The 19206-nt window shown below is 36.0% G+C and overlaps 1 protein-coding gene across 1 annotated transcript; it reads left to right on the top strand.

The window, feature by feature from the left end:
• Positions 1 to 465: 465 nt before the first annotated feature.
• On the top strand, positions 466 to 18533 carry LOC149561249 (glutamate decarboxylase-like). The gene is made up of 7 exons (XM_089825034.1): positions 466 to 807; positions 993 to 1197; positions 1341 to 1541; positions 16341 to 16555; positions 16709 to 16962; positions 17751 to 17803; positions 17882 to 18533. Exons 1-7 carry the CDS (start codon positions 704 to 706, stop codon positions 18368 to 18370), a joined length of 1521 nt encoding a protein of 506 aa, XP_089681160.1. The 5' UTR covers positions 466 to 703; the 3' UTR covers positions 18371 to 18533.
• Positions 18534 to 19206: the final 673 nt, after the last annotated feature.

The raw sequence follows: 19206 nt of genomic DNA, 5'->3' as shown, positions 1-19206 counted from the left end.
TACTATACCAAAATTTACGTCATTAATTTTTCTTGAAAATTAAATAGTGTTTTAATAAGTTATGTTACTCAAATTTATGATTAACATGATATTATTATGATATGCATTTTTTTATTATAACAAAAAATATTCAATTTAAGAAAAAAAGTCAAATCTTTTTATTATTAATTTAATTCAATTTACCGTATTATGGTTTCTTTTAGCATACTTTTATTTATAAAAATTAAATAAAATTTTAATCACATTCTATTAATCTTAATTTTATAATTTAAATATTAAGCAACGAACTGTATTTTATTTTATTTTATATTTTATTAGCATTAAAATTAAGCAACGTATATCACACTTTATTTTTTCTGAATTGAAACTTCTTTGAAAAAAATAATATTAGAATTAAATATTTATTTTAAAAAGATATTTATTGGCCTTCATTTTAGAGTTCTTCATTCTTCCCATACACGCGACAAGATTGATATTCAAGCCTTCATTCCTCTTTTGATTGATTGCCATCAACATCTGTCATATGGTTTATAACAGTGCGCCACGTCTTCAATGAAATTATGTATGTCTTCCACGTAACCAGTTTACTGCGCATCTCTCAAGCTTAGTAAAAACACAATGTGGTGGCATATGCAATTCTACATATACAGCGCAGCAGAAATAAGTATTGTACAACCACGGATTAACATCAAAGCCCCGTAGAATGGCTCTTACCTCCATCACATTACCCAATCAGAACAGAGAAGATGAAGACGAAAGAATTCACTCAACGTTTGCGTCTCGCTATGTCCAGTCTACTCCGCCAAGGTTTGTGAGCTGTTTGATTTTATGTTTTACCTTGTTTCAGTAGTTCCGTATATGTTGAAGGTTTTATTCTGTTTTTCATCTTCACAGAAGAGCTCAAAAATAAATACATGCACAGTTTTTCCTGAATTCAATTATTTTTTACCCACCTGAGAAAGGGGAAAAAAAACATTTGTTGATGCTTGCAGGTATAAAATGCCAGAAAAGTCCATGCCGAATGATGCAGCGTATCAACTTATCAGTGATGAATTAATGCTGGATAAAAACCCCAGGCTAAACCTTGCATCCTTTGTGACAACATGGATGGAACCTGAATGTGATAAACTCATACTGGAGTCCTTGAATAAGAACTCTATTGACGTTGATGAGTACCCCGTTACATCTGAGCTGCAGGTTTGGACTCTGTTCAAACATTACATATATGAAATTTGAAGCTCTGATTACCTAAGTGATAAAGAGCGCTTTGACATTGGTAATTTATGATGTGTGCATACAGGACAGATCTGAGATTGGTAACTTGTGATGTTTGCATACAGGACAGATGTGTTAATATAATTGCTAGGCTATTCAACTCACCACAGGAGGATGGGGAGAATGCGGTAGGAGTTGGCACTATAGGATCTTCAGAGGCAATAATGCTAGCTGGACTTGCTTTTAAAAAGAAATGGCAGAACAAGCGCAAGGCAGAGGGGAAACCCTTCGACAAGCCTAACATGGTGGCTGGAGCTAATGTACAGGTAACAAAAACCTAAGATTATGTGCAGTATGCTAATTTAAAAATCGTGCTATAAAAACTATAATGCCGTATTTGGATACCACTTGTAAAATAAATCGATGGGGTTTTAAAGGAAATTATTTTCATTTACAACTTTTGGACTCTATTAATAAGGGATAGTACTTACAATCCCCTGAAACAAGCGGGTGGTATTTAAAATTATGTAAGTACACAAGTTTTGAACAATAGTTATTTCAGAATAAGCTTATTGAGAGTAGATGCTTTTATAAAACCATACAGCATTTCTAAACCCGTTGACAACCAAATTTTATCTCAGATTATGTGTTTATTAGGTACAATCTAGTTTGTTCCATTGGCTCTGTGCTGGCGGCCTCCCTTTTCTAATTTGTGTTGGTTGGGTAGCTTCTTACAATTGCATTACTTCTGACACTGAGCTACTAGGGTTAGGGATGTTTTGGCTGGATGGTGGCATCACAATTGTATTACTAATGAAACTTTGGTATTAGGATCTGAATTCAAATCACACTATCCAATTCTCAAACCAAATTGGATTGGGGAAATCTTCTCTCCATGGTGACATCAGCGAGTATTTCTTGATCCCCTTTGAATTGCCTTCTTTGTTGAGCTCCAGCTTATTTGGATTACTCGATCCCCTCTCCACCAACTGAGCTGCAGGGCCCCCTCTACCGAGCTACTGGCCAGTCCATCTTTATGCACGTGTGGCTTATTTCCAACACCCCTTTAAGCACCAGCGACTTCAAACACCCTCACACTACTGGTGCTTCTGGTAATTGGGCTCCTAGTCTAGCTCTCATAGCTCATTTGGACCAGCTAGGACGTTCTATTTGCTGCTGAAGTGCCCTACCAACTGAAATACCGCCCCACCAACTGAGATACTGGCCCCTTTCTTGGCCAAGTCCATCTATAGTGCGTGTCATTTTTGTTCTTTCAGCATCTTTTTCAAATTATCGTGAGATTACCATTGATGAGGACAGGTACCATAAGAACATCATAGCAATCTTGAATTTCTTTAGGAGCTAATCATGAGAACTAATGTAAGTTTGCTAAAAAGTATTTTGTGAAATTCACATCCTAGTATTCAATCTTGTGAAACTTAAATATATCCTACTATATTTGATCATGATTAGATGGATCCAGCATGGACAAAATAGTAACAAAATGGCTGAATGAATAAAAAAGATTTAAAGATGATCAGAAAGCTCTAGCATGAGTGAAGTAGCAACAAAATGGTTCAAAAGATTTGTGTGATAAAATGGGTTGGGTGATAAAAAGATTAAAGGGGTTTAGGGAGGATTGTGAATAATGGTGATGCAGTGTAGGACTGAATGAACCCCCAATGGAGTTGATTAAGGCAGGAGAATCCCCAAAGGAGATGTCCTAACCCCCAACAATTAACCACACAACGGAATATAACACAAAGATTTAGATCCAAAATAACACCAATTCTCATAATAGAATCATAAGATTTACATCCAACATGCCCTGCTGTAAGACTTTCTAGGTTACGGCCAAATACATAAGCAAATACAACAATCACTCTGCAAGATCTCACAAGATCCAAACCCTAGCTAGCCCAGATCCACAAAATAGTAGAAAACCCCAAGAAGAATCTAAACTTTTGCTTGCAAGCCACCAAACAACCTCCTTAGTTTTCCAAGACGCAGCTACTAGCTCTGCTAACAAATTTTGTTCTTCTCATCTACTCCTCTCTAGTTGCTTTCCTCCATGCTGAATGAATAATGACTCTAGCTACTTATACTAAATCAAGCCACAAGTCGGCCTAGCATAAAAGACATTAAATAAACACTCTCATTAAATACACCTTCAAGCCACAAGTTGGCCTGGCAGCAAACATTATATACATGAAATAAGGAAATTTCCACTAACTTCTAAAATGCCACCTATGCAACTTGGTAAATGAAATGTCTTTTTCCCTTTTTTCTCCATTTTTATTTTTTTATTTTTTACTAATTTTCGTCACTTTCTTTCTCCACATTTTGAATTTATTTTTAATTTTTAATTTAAAAAATGCCCCATTTTATTTTGTGATGCAAGATGCTCCTACATTAGACTCCCTAGGTAGATAGAAAAGTGTGTCCCATACTTTGATGCCAAAAGAAATTGCTGCACACAACTTCATCTTCACCAAAGGTTTCCAATCCAGCCCAGATAGAAGAACAAATCTGAAAATCAACCATCTATGCTTCATACACTCAAACACCAAAATCGAATGAATCTCAACAACCCAATCAGCAAGCTCACTCCTAGGAACAAATTGAACATAATGCTTCACCAACAATCTTTGCAACTGATCACAACCACCAACAACAATATCCTCAAACATGAAATCCATGTCAGCAACATAAGGTAATTTCCGAACCAAATCATCAACATGTAAGCTCAAATCCACAATAAGAGCAACATGTAAATCCTTAGCCATGTCAACCACAAGCAGGTCAAGAACATACATATCTACAATATCATGTAGATCCTCAACCACATCAGCAACTAGTGAATCCACACGAGTAACATCCAACTCTACATTAGTAGAAACATCCATACATGAATTCTCACAATCAACAATCTCATTATCCACTATAGATGCTCTACAATTTTCATGTCAGATCCATCTAACTGATCGTGAAAACAAATATCCTCTTCAGATTTAGTGAAGTCATCCTTTATCTCTTCTTTAGCAAAAAGGTGTCTTCTCCTCTGCACAATCTTCTTAATCGGGTAGACCACTCTCTTTCGGACTGGCAAACTCCAACTCTAGTAACCTCTGCGAAACTCAACTATCCCTTAACTCAATTGGTCAAACTAGCTTCCTACTGAGAAAATGTCTCTGAAATCCTCATCTCCACCACACCACAGAGATCTGCAATCCAGGGTCCAATCTTCTCGGAGGCATCTTCCAAGATCTTCACAAACCTTCTACAAAAAATCCACAAGATCAACTAGATCCTTGCTCTGATAATCTTCACTGCATGTCCTGGTGCAAACTACCTCAACTTCTGTGATCTGTCTACACGCTCAGAAAAACTAAGCTTTGATACCACCTGACGCAGTGCAAGGACTAAATGAACCCCTAATGGAGGTGATTAAGGCAAGAGAATCCCCAAAGGAGATGTCCTAACCCCTAGCAATTAACTACATAACGGAATATAACTCAAAGATTTAGATCCAAAATAATACCAATTCTCATAATAGAATCATAAGACTTACATCCAACATGCCCAGCTGTAAGGGCTTCCGGATTATGACCAAATACATAAGAAAATACAACAACCTCTCTATAAGATCTCACTAGATCCAAACCCTAGCTAGCCCAAATCCATAATCTGGTAGGGAACACCAAGAATCTAAACTTGTGCTCGCAAGCCACCAAGAAACCTTCTTATTTTTCCAAGCCGCGGCTACTAGCTCTACTAACAAACTTCGCTCTTCTCAGCTACTCCTCTCTAGTTGACTTCATGCTGGATCCCATGATGAATGAATAATGACTCTAGACTCCACAAGACCTTCTACTTATACTAAACCAAGCTACAAGTCGGCCTAGCATAAAAGATATTAAATAAACACTCTCATTAAATACACTTTCAAGCCACAAGTTGGCTTGGCAGAAAACATTAAATACATGAAATAAGGAACTTTCCACTAACTTTTAAAATGCCACCTATGCACCTTGGTAAATGAAATGCCTTTAATCCTTTTTTTTTCTCCATTAAAAAAAATTCTCTAATATTTGTCACTTTCTCTCTCCACATTTAAAAATAAAAAATAAAAAATAAAATTTAAATAATGCCCCATTTTAATTGTGATGCAAGATGCTCTTGCATCAAATGGTCTAGTTTGTGATAAGGGATAAAGAAAAATAAAATGGCTGGGAAGTTAAAAGAGATTAAAGGGCTATAGGGAGGATCTCAAGGATGGACATGTGATAAGGGAGAGTAGTGGCAGAGGATTGATGAAATGGTTTTTGAAGGCTTCAAGGTGTCATAGGAAGGATGGACAATGATAATTATACATGTGTTGATAAGGGAGAATATTGGTTAAGGAGCAACAAAATATCTACGATAACAAGAAAAAAGAAAGTAATGTGATAAGAAATTAAGAATGAGATGGTTGGAAGGTAAGAGGATTAAAGGGGGGTTACTAGAGGATGGTCAATGATAATTAGATTTGTCATAATATGGAAGAATTGTGGTAAAGGGGAGCTAAAATGGTTCTAAAGGCTTGTAGAGGACCTCAAGAGGATGGTCAATCAAGGATGGCCAATTTGAGAGTCCTGTGATGCTCAGGGGAAAATGTGGTAGATTAGGATTACAAGACAAACTTGATAACAATGGAAATATGGTTTTTGGAACCAAACCAACTCCAATCCTGCAACATGACAATAAATGATAAAAGTAACATGCCAACAATTCTCTTGACAATCTTACCACTAGTAATTAGTTTTGTTTAATAGGTAAATAAAAATATAAGTGCTTATATATTTTTAATGAATTATCTCAAAAATTTGATTTTACTGGGTGTACTTGTGAAAAAATCCCATCATATACATCCTTCCCAACAACAACAAAATGGATTTTAGCACCAATTTTATTGAATTATTCAGATAACATTAAAAACTAGAAAATAAATAATGTATTACTTTTTAAAAAATTGGAAAATAAATAATGTTTGTTTTTTAATAGAAAATGACAATAACTATGTTGATGTATTTGAGAGCTAGAGCTAAGGAAGCCTTCGCTAGTAGCAACTAAGGCCAATTTTCTATGCATGGAGGTTGTCAAGGGAGCTCTGAGGATGGGGAAGATGTTGAAGATGAGGGAAAAGAGTATTCTTGGATTTCTTATAGGGAGTTTGCACTTTAGCTTGGTTGGAGACTAAAAACATTGTCTCATATGATTATGAATTTAGCTTTGGTAGTGGTGATATGTCAAAACTGTTGGTTTTGACGAGACTACTTTGGCCACTCCCCCTATCATCGGGGTTGAGGAATGGTTTCCTCTTTGAATCCACCCTATTTATGGGGTAAAGGTGTGCTTGCTACTGTGGCATCTAATGCCCTCGTGGGTTCTCTTGAGGACGAGGACAGAAAGTTAGCTCAATTGGAGGCTGAAAACATAGTTTCAAATGATGATGGATTTTAGCTTTGATGAGAGTTATGGACCGGATTTGTTGATTTTAGCGATTACAGAGAATGATGTGGATATTCATGGGGTAGATACTACTTTGCCAACTTCGTTTGTCAACAGTTTGGGGAGGGATTTTCTCTTTGAATCTCCTATTATTTCATGGGGCAAAGGCTTGCTTGCTACCATGGCATCTGAGACTACTTCAAATACCCCCTTTGTCGGTGAGTTGAGAGGAGGGGCTTCCTCTCTGGACCTCCTACTCTTTAGGGGGGGCAAAGATTTTTTTTCGCAGTAGCGTCTATTTCCCTTGTAAGTTCTCTTTTGGATGAGCTGAATTTGCCTATGGTTAGTGGGGAAGTTGTCAATTTGGGCACAAATGTAGATGTGGGTTTGTGGAATTTTTTGGGGGGGTTTTGGATGCGATTGGTGTTAATGTTTTTCCCAGAAAAAAATGATCAACAAGTAAAACTTAAAAAATTGCACAAAGGACACAAGAGATTATCTTTGGAAAACCCTCCACTTGAAAAGGGGAAATCCCAGCCACACCACAAAAAGTATCTCTTTTATTGACGATAAAATGTTCGAGTACAATACTTTCACTTGATGCAGATCATTATTTACACACAAAATAATCACACGTATATAGAATTGAGGGACTCTTCACATCACAACTGAAGGTCTCTTTAGTTTCCACAAAACAGGTCTCTTCATATTTCCAAACACATGCCTCTTCACATGACACATGTCTCTACATATAATATTATCAAAAATAACTTCTTCAGTTGAAAGATGACCATAACAGTTATATTTCTATTTTATAAAATCAGAGATAAAGATCTTTATTGCAGCTAGAATATTCAACACTCCTTAGCAAGAGAGAGATCTTTCGTATGACATGCACACATGTTTACAACCAAAGATGTCAATATCACATAGAGTCAAATAATCACATGTTATCTCAACATAACATAATTTCATCATAATTGTGAGAGTAATTATTTTGTTACGCTTATTAATTAGATCATCTTGATTTAGTTAATTAAGTGGTTTATTACTCTAGTTACTTAAGCTTACTCTTAGGTGCATATAATTAATATTTTATATTAATTATAATGCGCAAACCTAGTGTTTTTTTCCTTTAGGGTTTTGTTCACTTTTAAGGTTGAACCTTTGTACTTTTCGTTTTTCATAACTTGGAATACATTTTGCTCTCACTTCGTTGAGAATTTTCGAGCTCTGCTTTTTCGCTTTCTGGTTTCTCTTCATTGCAAGATATTTGCATGCAGGTGTTCTTGGTGATCGGTGAAGTTGGTTTTCTCAACTTCTACATGGTATCAGAGCATACTTCATCTCTTTTGTGAGAGCATCATGTGGTGTAGTCAGGACACTTGAACCTTTGTATTGTTCCTAAGATCACCCCACCACATCCTGTTGAAGCCTTTTCTTCTTCAGCTCTGCTGGACCCTCCAGCTCCACTCATCGAGCCTTCAAGAGCACTTGTTGCAGATTCTACAGGGGACGTTCATCTCCTCTTTCATGACAGTGTCAACACACCGGCATTGGGGGTTCCTTTTCAGGATCCTCATGTCTACTCCTTTGAGCATCAGTTAGGCCTTCCTGTCATTCAGTGGTTTCCTTGTTCTGTGCCCTTGTTTCTTCCGCATTGGAGTTCCATTGGTTCGTTCATTTCTACAGGGGCTCCATCATTCTGGGGGGGCTTTGGTGTCTCATCTCTCTCTCATGGGTGGGTTGTTTATGGTTTTGAGAGAGTCTCTTGAGCCATTTTCTTTCTGTTATTTTTTCATCTCTTTTTGGAGAGGGGTTTTTTCCATTGAGTTTTCTCCTTTGTCTCCGGTTTATAAAGATTTCCTTGTATTGGGTACCTGATCAGGCCTTGTTGCTGGGACCCATTTTCCTGCTTTCTTAGCTTTGCTAGGTTAGCTTCCTCCTGAGCTTCGCTTAAGGGGGGGTGTTAGAGTAATTATTTTGTTACGCTTATTAATTAGATCATCTTGATTTAGTTAATTAAGTGGTTTATTACTCTAGTTACTTAAGCTTACTCTTAGGTGCATATAATTAATATTTTATATTAATTATAATGCGCAAACCTAGTGTTTTTTTCCTTTAGGGTTTTGTTCACTTTTAAGGTTGAACCTTTGTACTTTTCGTTTTTCATAACTTGGAATACATTTTGCTCTCACTTCGTTGAGAATTTTCGAGCTCTGCTTTTTCGTTTTCTGGTTTCTCTTCATTGCAAGATATTTGCATGCAGGTGTTCTTGGTGATCGGTGAAGTTGGTTTTCTCAACTTCTACAATAATTGCTTCATAAGAATATTAAATAACAGTCATGGAGTCACACACCTTACTTCCACTGTACCTACTGAGGGTGGAACAAGGGATTTTACCTTAGACTTCTCTCAAAGAAGAATGATTTTCCACCATGCTTACTTCCAGAGGGTGGCCCACCATACCTACTCATAGAGGATGGAACGGGGGCTTTCACTTCAAACTTCTCCAAGAGAAGAATGCATTTCCACCATGCCTACTTGCAGAGGGTGGAATAAGGGATTTCTCCTCGAACTTCTCCTTCACAGAGAATAATACAGTAATAGCATGAATAAGAATAGAAGAGATTCTCTCTCAACAAAGACTCCCTCTCAGTAGGGACAACTTTTGAACACCAAACTAGGATAGCTGACTCCAATTTGACCAATTAGGGAGCATTAGCGAATGCAAGGAATTAGAAGTAATTCTCCCTCTGAAGCTGAAAAATCTCCCTCCAAATATCATTTCCTATGTATGATCTTCCTCTCTTAATGAAGATATGTATCATCAATACAAGCAACATGCAACATCCTTATGTTTATAATTGCATCTTGATGCAACCTGCAAATAAAAGAAATTAGAGTCAACCTATCATAAAATGAAATTTTCAGATCAAAGAATACACTATTTCCACAGATATAGCAACAAAAGATAAATTATAAAATACTTATCTCTTTGTAGTGAGCTCTATGAAAGGAAACAATTGCATTATATTTGAACCACAGAGTTGTGGAACCTGCAAATACGGTCTATTTAAGATTATAGGCTTGATACCTCTCTTTTTATTTCCCAAATATACTGCAAAGATTTCTGAATGCCATATTGTAATTCAAAGCATCCATTTCAAAATTGTCAAATTCCTTAATGTCCCAAAAAAAAACTTAGAGATCTTGCAAACTGGCCTGTTTTGTTCAGTCCATTAAGCAAAGCTTGTGCAGTATAAACATCAACACTATGACCTACAACTTGCATATGCTTATGAATTTTAAATGCAAGATACACCTCCCCTTTACCAAGACAATTGATCAACGTGTTACATACGACAATAGTTTGTTTCAGACTTCAATCCATAATTTTTTGGAAAAAGTAAAATGCTAATGTTCACTTCCCTTCTTTTGCACAAACACATTTAAGGCCCTTTAAAATATAACCATTGGCTGGCCATCCATTCTGAACCATAGCTTGATAATCCTCTAATGCAAGTAATACCTAATCACACTGTACAAATGTACTAACCAAAAGGCTAAAAGTCACCATTTTTTCTTTACATCCTCCATGCTTCAATTTTCTCCAAGGTTGATTAACTTTATTCCATTTGTGTGCTTTACCACAGGCTGATATCAGTGTGTTGTATACAAATATATCTGCAATTAAACTGTCCCATGATTCCATTTCCTTCAGTTTTAGAGGCAGCAATCCTATTGACAATTACGACGACCCTTCTCACCACACTTGATACCCCTCTGTCGAAAATTTCAGGCATTCCATGGTGACAATACTGTTGTAGCTGCAAGGGGCACAGGGTCCTCACACCCTCTGGACCGATGAGCAAGATTTAACTGAAGCAGCCCATTTAGTTTGAAAGTAGATCATTAATTGGTTTCATTTCTGCTGCTGACATCTTAATAAGGGCATCATTGAAACTTCAGCCACAAAATAACAGCGTGACATTGCAATTCATCTATAATGATTGGAAACACTTTCCAAAAACAATAAAGGAACCAACATGAGCACGAAGATAAGAAAAGCCACACGAACATAAGAAGAAGAAAGATGGACATAAAGATGGTACAAATAAATTTCTGTCCATTGCACATGCGTACACAACAAAAGAACTCCAGTCCATCAACCAACTCCAAGAACTATTAAGAGTTCATATAAGATATGCCAAAATGAGAATGCCAAAAGACATCAGTTACTAAGAGACAAAATATAGGAAAAGCTCGATGGTGAGGTAGAGAAATGGCAGCTGGCAAAAGAGAGATAACAAGAGATGGAATTTGCGGGATACTCCATCAGCTCAAATCCCTAGTAGAGGAGGAACCTCGCTCAAAGAAACCCGAATGGACTCAGAATTATATCAATAAAACAACCAAATTCAATACACCCATAGCCTTCAAATTATATGAAGAGAATAATCACCAATACATTGAAGAGTTTTTATGAAGACAAAACGATGGCAGTTATAGAATACAAATGACATCATGAATATGTGTTTCAACACGTCCATTAAGAGGACCTTTAGTGTTAATATTTCTACTTCTTGAACACATCTATATGCAGATATTATAAAATAGAAGTCTATTGGCCATAGAAATATTTTAGATCTTTCATAACTGACAACTTCCATAAGGCATCCATCGAACAGTGAGAGACTGCCAGTAGGGATGAGTGATCATGAACTGCTTACTAGGATATCAAGTCAGATAAAGAACACAAACCATAATATATAATATGAATGGTGCCAGAAAAAACCAAAACAGCACATGCACACCAAAATGGCTCTTCTCAACTCTTCTGATATACAAATGAAATGAAGAACTCTTTTTCCATTATAATCAGAAAAACTTAGCAATCAACCATCCATTGGATATTGCTCTGTAGTATGAACAAACCAAAGAAGCAATCAATGCAAAAGGAGCAAAGCCTTATTAAATAAGCCATCACTAACAAAATTGAAGCCTCTTCAGAAGTTATTGCATGACCCTGGCAGAACTCTAAGGTTGAAGAGGAGAAACACATAGACCTGAAAGAAACTTGGTATCTTTTTATCAGCAACAACCAGATAAGAAAGCCAACATCAATACTGAAGTCAAATTTTGACGCTACAAACTCCAACACTTAGAGATTGATCTCTGACATTTCTTAATTGTTGTTATCAAAACCTGACTTTGATACCATGTTAATGTTTTGCCCAAAAATAAATGATAAACAACAATAAGAAAAACTAGAATAAAATTGCACAAAGGATGCAAGAGATTATCCTGACTTTGATACCATGTTAATTTTTTGCCCACAAAGGACGCAAGAGCTTATCCTGGAAAACCCTTCCACTTGAAAGGAAAAACCTAGCCACACCACAAAAATCTCTTTTATTGATAATGAACGGAGTTACCAGATTCTCTCCTAGACTTGGGAATTCCTGGTTCAATTCTCTCAAAAGGTTGGTTCTTGTCAAACTCTGTCAAAAGTCAGCCATAGAGACCAAATTTTACTGGGAATTCTCTTAGACGAATCCTGGCAGAATTCAAATAACTTTTGGGCAACTATGGATCCAGCATAGGAACCCAAACAGAATAAATTAGGCTCAGAAAAACATTTTACTATTTCAAAAAGTTTTTAATGGAAAATTAAACTCAGAATTAGACTCAAGCACATGATTTGACTCAAATTACAAATCATATTTAATTTGAATTAAATGCTACTTGAAAAGAATCAAAATGTATAAAAGTGCCACACATCTATAATGGAATGTGTATAATACACCATAATTCGTGCATATAGGCTAACGTGTATATAAAACTATCAATTGAACAAAATCTAAAGAGATTCTAACTATCAATTGAACAAAATCTAAAGAGATCTTTGCTGTGGTCCATTCTGGATCCAAAGCCTTCTTTATTGGCTTCATCCATTATGATCCAAAGTTGCTCTTGAATCATCCAGTATGATAATTAATGTGTAAAACTTATAATATGGCAACAATCATATCCTTGGCCTTAAATAGTCCTATAACATTAATTTTTGTGCTTCTAATTTGCAACAGCAGAATGTTGATGATTTGCTTGATAGTTTTTGATGATATTTGATTGTGATAATGTTGATATTATTGTTTTTGAACTAAAACATTGTTATGGTGGCATATTTTGCTATGTTGCTTTAATATTAGCATTGTGGTCTATGAACATATTATTTGCAGATATATATATATATATATATATATATATATATATATTGACGAACCCAACCCCAAAATGATTTGAACAAATCTCGAACAAATCCGTACCCGAATTTGAACTGGCAATTTAGATAATAAAATGTTTGAGTATAATGCTTTCACTTGATAAAAATTGTTATATACACACAGAAAGTAATCACACATATATAGAATTGAGAGACTCTTCACATCACAACGGAAGGTCTCTTTAATTTCCAAAAAAAATCTCTTCATATTTCCAAGCACATGCCTCTTCACATGACACAGGTCTCTACATATAATATTATTTCAAATATTATCATATATAACTTCTTCAGCTGAAGATGACCATAATGGTCATATTTTTATTTCATAAAACCAGAGATAAAGACTTTTATCACAGTTATAATCTTCTAACAGTTGGATGCATGTATATATATATGCCTAGAAATGTAAGAAATATACAAAATTAAATCATTTGATAGTATGATACTTCTTCATTGATAAACATCTTATACATATGAAAGCATTTAACATATAATGTTGGTTATCAAATGGTATGAGTATGTTGAAAAATCAAATTTTCTGCCAATTTTTAGATATGGATTACCTTCCCATGTTAAAAATCAACTAGCTCAAGATATATCTCGACAACCAACAGAAGTAGACATTCAACAGGAATCAAATCTAACTGTTAAAATAACGAACCCTCAAATTTTCATAATTTCGAAGTAAATTGATTTTGTAGATCATTGGTTGAATCTTTGGTTATAGGAAATACATGTTTTGTTCAACTGTAAGCATTTATATATGACACCCAATCAATTGATCAATCTTGCCTGAAGTAAGATTGGTTGCAGTGTGAAAGCTTGCAAATATGCTGCTTCTCCAAGATAACAAAATAAATTTCAAGATGAAGATGTTTCTTGGATAGGGATATTGCTACTATGTATGCTAATTAGCTTGAATAAGTAAGAGTGAATGTAACTTGGGAAAGATGATGGGACTGTGTGATACTGAGGGTTGTAGGCTAAAATTCTTTTTCTTGGATATGGCTACAACATCAGCCATTATCTCATAAAAAATTGTGCAACAAGTTGTGGTTTTTTCTTTTTGATGTCATATTGATTTTTTGTGCCTCCAGGCTTTCAGATGCACATGGATGCACCTAGGAAGCACATCCCAAGGCTGTGGATGCGTTGGAACACATCCACAACCTTGGGATATGCTTCTTGGATATTTGTCTCCACATCTTCCTCCCAATGCATCTGCTTTCACATCTAGGCCTCTAGGGAGTGCATCAGTAACTTAGGTTAGTGGTCTTGTTCATGGGGATGGAGCCCTTGCTGCCATTAGTGATGATTATGTTGGCCCTTGTACAATTGCAAAGGATGGAGATGAGATGGATGTCATCTCCTCTGAAGTCTCTACTTCCCATTGGGTCTCATTTGGTTCTTGCAAGGAATTCCTCTTTGTTCTTGATCCCCAAATGGCTTTTGAAGCTGGTTGTTATGATGGTGTTGTTCACAGTGAGAGATTTGTTCCTTCTCAAGCTTCTAATATGAAGATGGATGTGCATCCTTTGCATTCTCTGAGAGATTGTTCTCTTTTTGGGAAGTTGCTTGATGAGGAAAACATGCTTTCTTGAAGTGCATATTCTGATTCATTGCCAGAAGTAGATTGGAGTAGGTAGGTTTTGTGGTGGTACTCCTCATATTGATAGTATCAGAAGAGTACCCATTTTTGGAAGCTATGAGGACATGTTAAGATTATTATATCGAGGATTGATTAAAGGATCCTTAGTGAGGGACCTTGGTTCTTGGGCCCAAACGACTTTTGTTTTGTAAAGGGGACACCTGATTTTAAGCCTCGAACCAATTTCTTCTTCCCAGTATGGGTTCATTTACCAGGTTTGCCTCTTGAAATTGGCATGAAAAGATTTATGTCTGTTGCCAACTCTGTGGGACGATTTTTTACTATTGACCCTATCACTAAGTTCAAGAAATGGTTTTTGCAACTGAGAATTTGTTTGCTTGTAGCAAAGAATGTGATGCTTCCATCTCAACTTACCCTTCCTTCTATTAGGTGAATGACCTAAGACAAGTGGGTCATTCTCACAAAGTCTGCATGAAAAATAGGAATGCCCAGTTTATTTGGAGAAAGATTTCTCTAATTTGTTTTCCTCTTCTCCTAGAAAGGTTAATCAAATAGTGGATAGAAGGGGTTTTTCTCCTCCTAAAGCTGCAGCTGAGATTATTCAAAACGATTACAAGAAAATATGTTTGGGGGATTTGGATCAGTAGAGCAAGGAAAACAAGGAGACCAGTTTCAAGCAGCCTTCTACTCATGGAGAGACTAATCAGATGGTGAATATAAGGGATATTTATCTTCCTCCTGAAGCTGTGAATATGCCAAAGAATCGTACAAGCAAAGATGTCTAGAAGATTCACATGTACAGAACATGGAAAACAGGGAGGCTGCCAATCAAAAATCCCTAAACTGCATCTTTAAACCTCCTCAATTTCAGTTTTGTAGCTTTTGTTGTTGTGGTCTTGTTAGCTGTTCCATTGTGTAGTCAGGTGGTCTGCTGTTTTTCATTGGTTTTACTCCTATTTTTTGAGATGTTTTTGTGCTGTCACGCTTGGCTCCTCTCCTGTCTTCCTGTATAAGGATTCAGGGTCCTTTCAAAACCTTGCTTATCTAGAAAAAACAAATGATATCAAATTCATTTTACAAGGGAACTCTAAGATAGAACCCCAAATATAAAAAATTTGAAACATGAACTTTACTTTACAGTGAAATACATAGATAGCACCACCCTAAGACACCTTCCAAAATATAGAAGAGATTGCAAATTTAAGAAGAAAAGTGAAATTCACTTTACAAGAAAACTGGAAGCCAAATGCAACCTATGACATCACCAAAAAACAAAACTCAAAATTATCTACTTGGAACAATGAAATGAATTTTTTCTTTTGAGTTGATGTAATAAATAAACCTCCAAAATGAACAAACAAAACCTGTACAATTTATTTTAAAACTAGATATCCTAAAAACAACTTTAAATAGAATTAAATATGCCTTTGATAGGTCCACCATTTTGGCATAAACGATGTTAATAGTCATCTGATCTCAGCATGTATAACCTTCAGAATTAGCAGCTCAAATTTAAGTTACAAGTAATTCATCAAGAGTTCTAATCATTGTTTTGCGCTACTAGTATACAATAGATATGAAATTTTTGCTTGCTCCCCTTGTAGAGTCTTGTAGTCCTTCTTCAGTTAGTATTTGTTTGTACTTTCTGGCATTTGATATCAATATGCTTTTAAGAAATATCATGGCAAGCTGCAAATTTACCCCTTTTAATAACAATGTTCCCATATTTTATTTCTTTAGGTCTGTTGGGAGAAGTTTGGAAAGTATTTTGAAGTAGATATTAAAGCTGTGAAATTGAAGGAGAACTTCTATGTCATGGACCCTTACATGGCAGTTGATTTGGTGGATGAGAATACCATATGTGTATGTGCCATATTAGGTTCTACATATAATGGTGAATTTGAAGATGTCAAATTGTTAAACGATCTTCTTCTTGACAAGAATAAAGAAACAGGGTAAGCGAGATGCAAATAAATTCTAAGCTCATTCTTTTCATATGCCAGTAAGACTCCTTATTGCTGAGAGCATTACGAGAGAGTTTAAAGAAACAATAACTAAAGTACTAGATTTTTAAGTTTTGACACTATCTCTTTGAATTTGAATTATAGGTGGGACACTGCCATTCATGTAGATGCTGCAAGTGGAGGGTTCGTTGCACCCTTCATCTATCCTGATCTGATATGGGACTTTCGACTCCCCTTGGTGAGAAGCATCAATGTTAGTGGGCACAAATATGGACTTGTTTATCCTGGCATCGGCTGGCAAATCTGGCGCAGTAACAGGGACTTGCCAGAGGAACTTGTATTTCACATTAATTATCTCGGAGCTGATCAGCCTACATTCACTCTCAACTTTTCAAAAGGTAATATGAAATTATTACATGTTCACAATCTTCAGTGCATGTCATTAACTGTTTTGTTTGTTTCTTCATTTTTAAGCTTCATAAAGCACCTGGAAGCTGTGCACCTGATCGCGCAGACTTGTGTCCATTGGAATCAGATGCCGTATGTGGGGGACATTAAAGACTTAATTCTAGGAAGCTCTCACACAAATTTTATTTTTCTCTGTCAATCTCTCATGCCATTCATATGGATATAGGAAGGCACAACTAGGTTGCACTTGCTTTAAGGAAATACAATAGAGCTTTTAAGTTTTCAAGTATCGCTTGTTCTTCCTTGTGCATGTAATTAGCTACTAAACTATTGATGCTACGCTCATACAGGGATACAGTTGTGCCTGTTATTACCTACTTCACATTAATGGGATACAGAAATGTTATGCCCTTTATTGCATAACACTCCTTACATTGCAACTTAAAAGATTGAGATGATAATGCATGGTTAAAGGATCCATGGTCGTACCTTGTGCACATAGAAAAAGAAATTCATGTGATCTTTAGGCAATCGCCTGTAGGTGCATTGCATGCATACTAATACAAATAGTATCTGGCAGTAGCTACTTTAGAATAAAACACAAAAAAGGATACGATGCAAATCAAAACCTAAAGAATATCCTGGAGCATAGAATTCAATTGTTTGATCTCTTCTACTAACTGACGTTTCTTACAGAGAATTTAAATGAAATGGGATTCTTTCAGTGTCTACCACAAATTTTGTTGATCTTTTGAATCTTTTGATATGTTTTATGCAGGGGCCAGTCATATAATTGCACAATATTACCAACTTATTCGACTTGGATTTCAGATAAATTATGAAGTCCTAATAACGAGAGCATTGGTTTGCCACCCTACGCCAAACTAAATGCGAACGGTTGTACTGCAGGGATATAAAGACATAATCAATAACTGTCGCACAAATGCAGATTTCCTTGTTTCAAAACTCTTTGAGACAGGCAAATTCAAAATCATTTCCAAAGATATAGGGGTTCCTCTTGTTGCATTTTCATTGAAAGACAAGACCAAATATGATGAGTACAAAGTTGCAGAGGAGCTACAAAAACATGGATGGATTCTTCCTGCTTATACAATGGCACCTGATGCTCAGAACGTCTCCTTACTAAGAGCAGTAATCAGAGAGGATTTCACAAGAGCATTGGCAGAAAGACTTGTAAACAATATCAAACAGGTTTTGGAGCACCTAGATTCTTATGCTCATAAAAAGATAACCGAACAGGATAGGACAAAGGGAAGCTATACTGTACCCAAGGAGGACTTGAAACATGCTTCAGTATTTGATGAATGGCTCAATACTTCAAAGATTTTCAGTATATGGAAAAAGAATACTCTGGACAAGACAAATAGTGTTTGCTGACAAACAGACATTTACAGATTCTACTTTTTTCCCCTTACAATGTATTGACGGTGCTTAATTGTTGAAATCAGCTATCATGGATGAATTTGTTTGATGGAAATTACTTAAATGGCTTCGAAATTAACCACTTTGAAGAAAATGCAATCAAACAATTTTTTTTTTGTTGCGACTGGCATGCAAGATTTTATACAAATGATATAATATCAAAAAGTTATACGGTATCATAGTATCTTCATCATCTTCAGTGCATGCCATATCGGCTGTTTAGTTTGTTTGTCAATTGTGAGCTTCATAAAACACATTCAAACTGCACTCGATAGCGAAAAGGTATGTTCCTTCGCATTGGATACTTAATCTGAGGGCTATTTAGGCTTAATTATTGGAAACTCGCACGGAAATTTTGTCCGGTTTCATGAATTTTTTTTGCGAGCCATCAACCTAATTATACTGCTATTGAATGAAATTTCACATGGCAGCCTTCCTCCTATTGAATAAAATTTCACACAGAAAGCATCTCGATGAATATCCCGATAAAGTAGAGATAATCTGGTATAATGAAAACGAGAGCTCCAACGAAACTAGTAATTTCGTGAATATAGAGTTACAGATCCGGGATGAGTATAATGACACATTTTTTAAAGACACATTTCCCTCTCATAAACTAAGAATCAAAAAATAAAAAGTGGTGGGCATAACATGTTTGTGTCTATGCACTTACCTCCACTGCTTGCTAGCCAATCTGTGTGCTCTATTGTTGTCGGTGAGCTCCCACATACTTTACTGGATTATGTCTAGATTAATGGATTCAAGTTATTGATTCTAGAAGTAAAAAATGT

This window comes from Cupressus sempervirens, chromosome 4 (genome assembly GCF_028749045.1).
Source record: "Cupressus sempervirens isolate cs-2001-9-10 chromosome 4, ASM2874904v1, whole genome shotgun sequence".
In the NCBI taxonomy this organism is placed as follows: domain Eukaryota; kingdom Viridiplantae; phylum Streptophyta; class Pinopsida; order Cupressales; family Cupressaceae; genus Cupressus; species Cupressus sempervirens.
This window is presented reverse-complemented; position numbering and strand designations above follow the sequence as displayed.

What these genes read in the sequence shown, in the direction of transcription:
- LOC149561249 (XM_089825034.1), top strand. Translation starts at nt 704, where the DNA reads ATGGCTCTTACCTCCATCACATTACCCAATCAGAACAGAGAAGATGAA. An exon ending in CCGTTACATCTGAGCTGCAG is followed by an intron (nt 1,198 to 1,340) that starts GTTTGGACTCTG and finishes GTTTGCATACAG; the next exon opens with GACAGATGTGTTAATATAAT. An exon ending in TTATTCGACTTGGATTTCAG is followed by an intron (nt 17,804 to 17,881) that starts ATAAATTATGAA and finishes GTTGTACTGCAG; the next exon opens with GGATATAAAGACATAATCAA.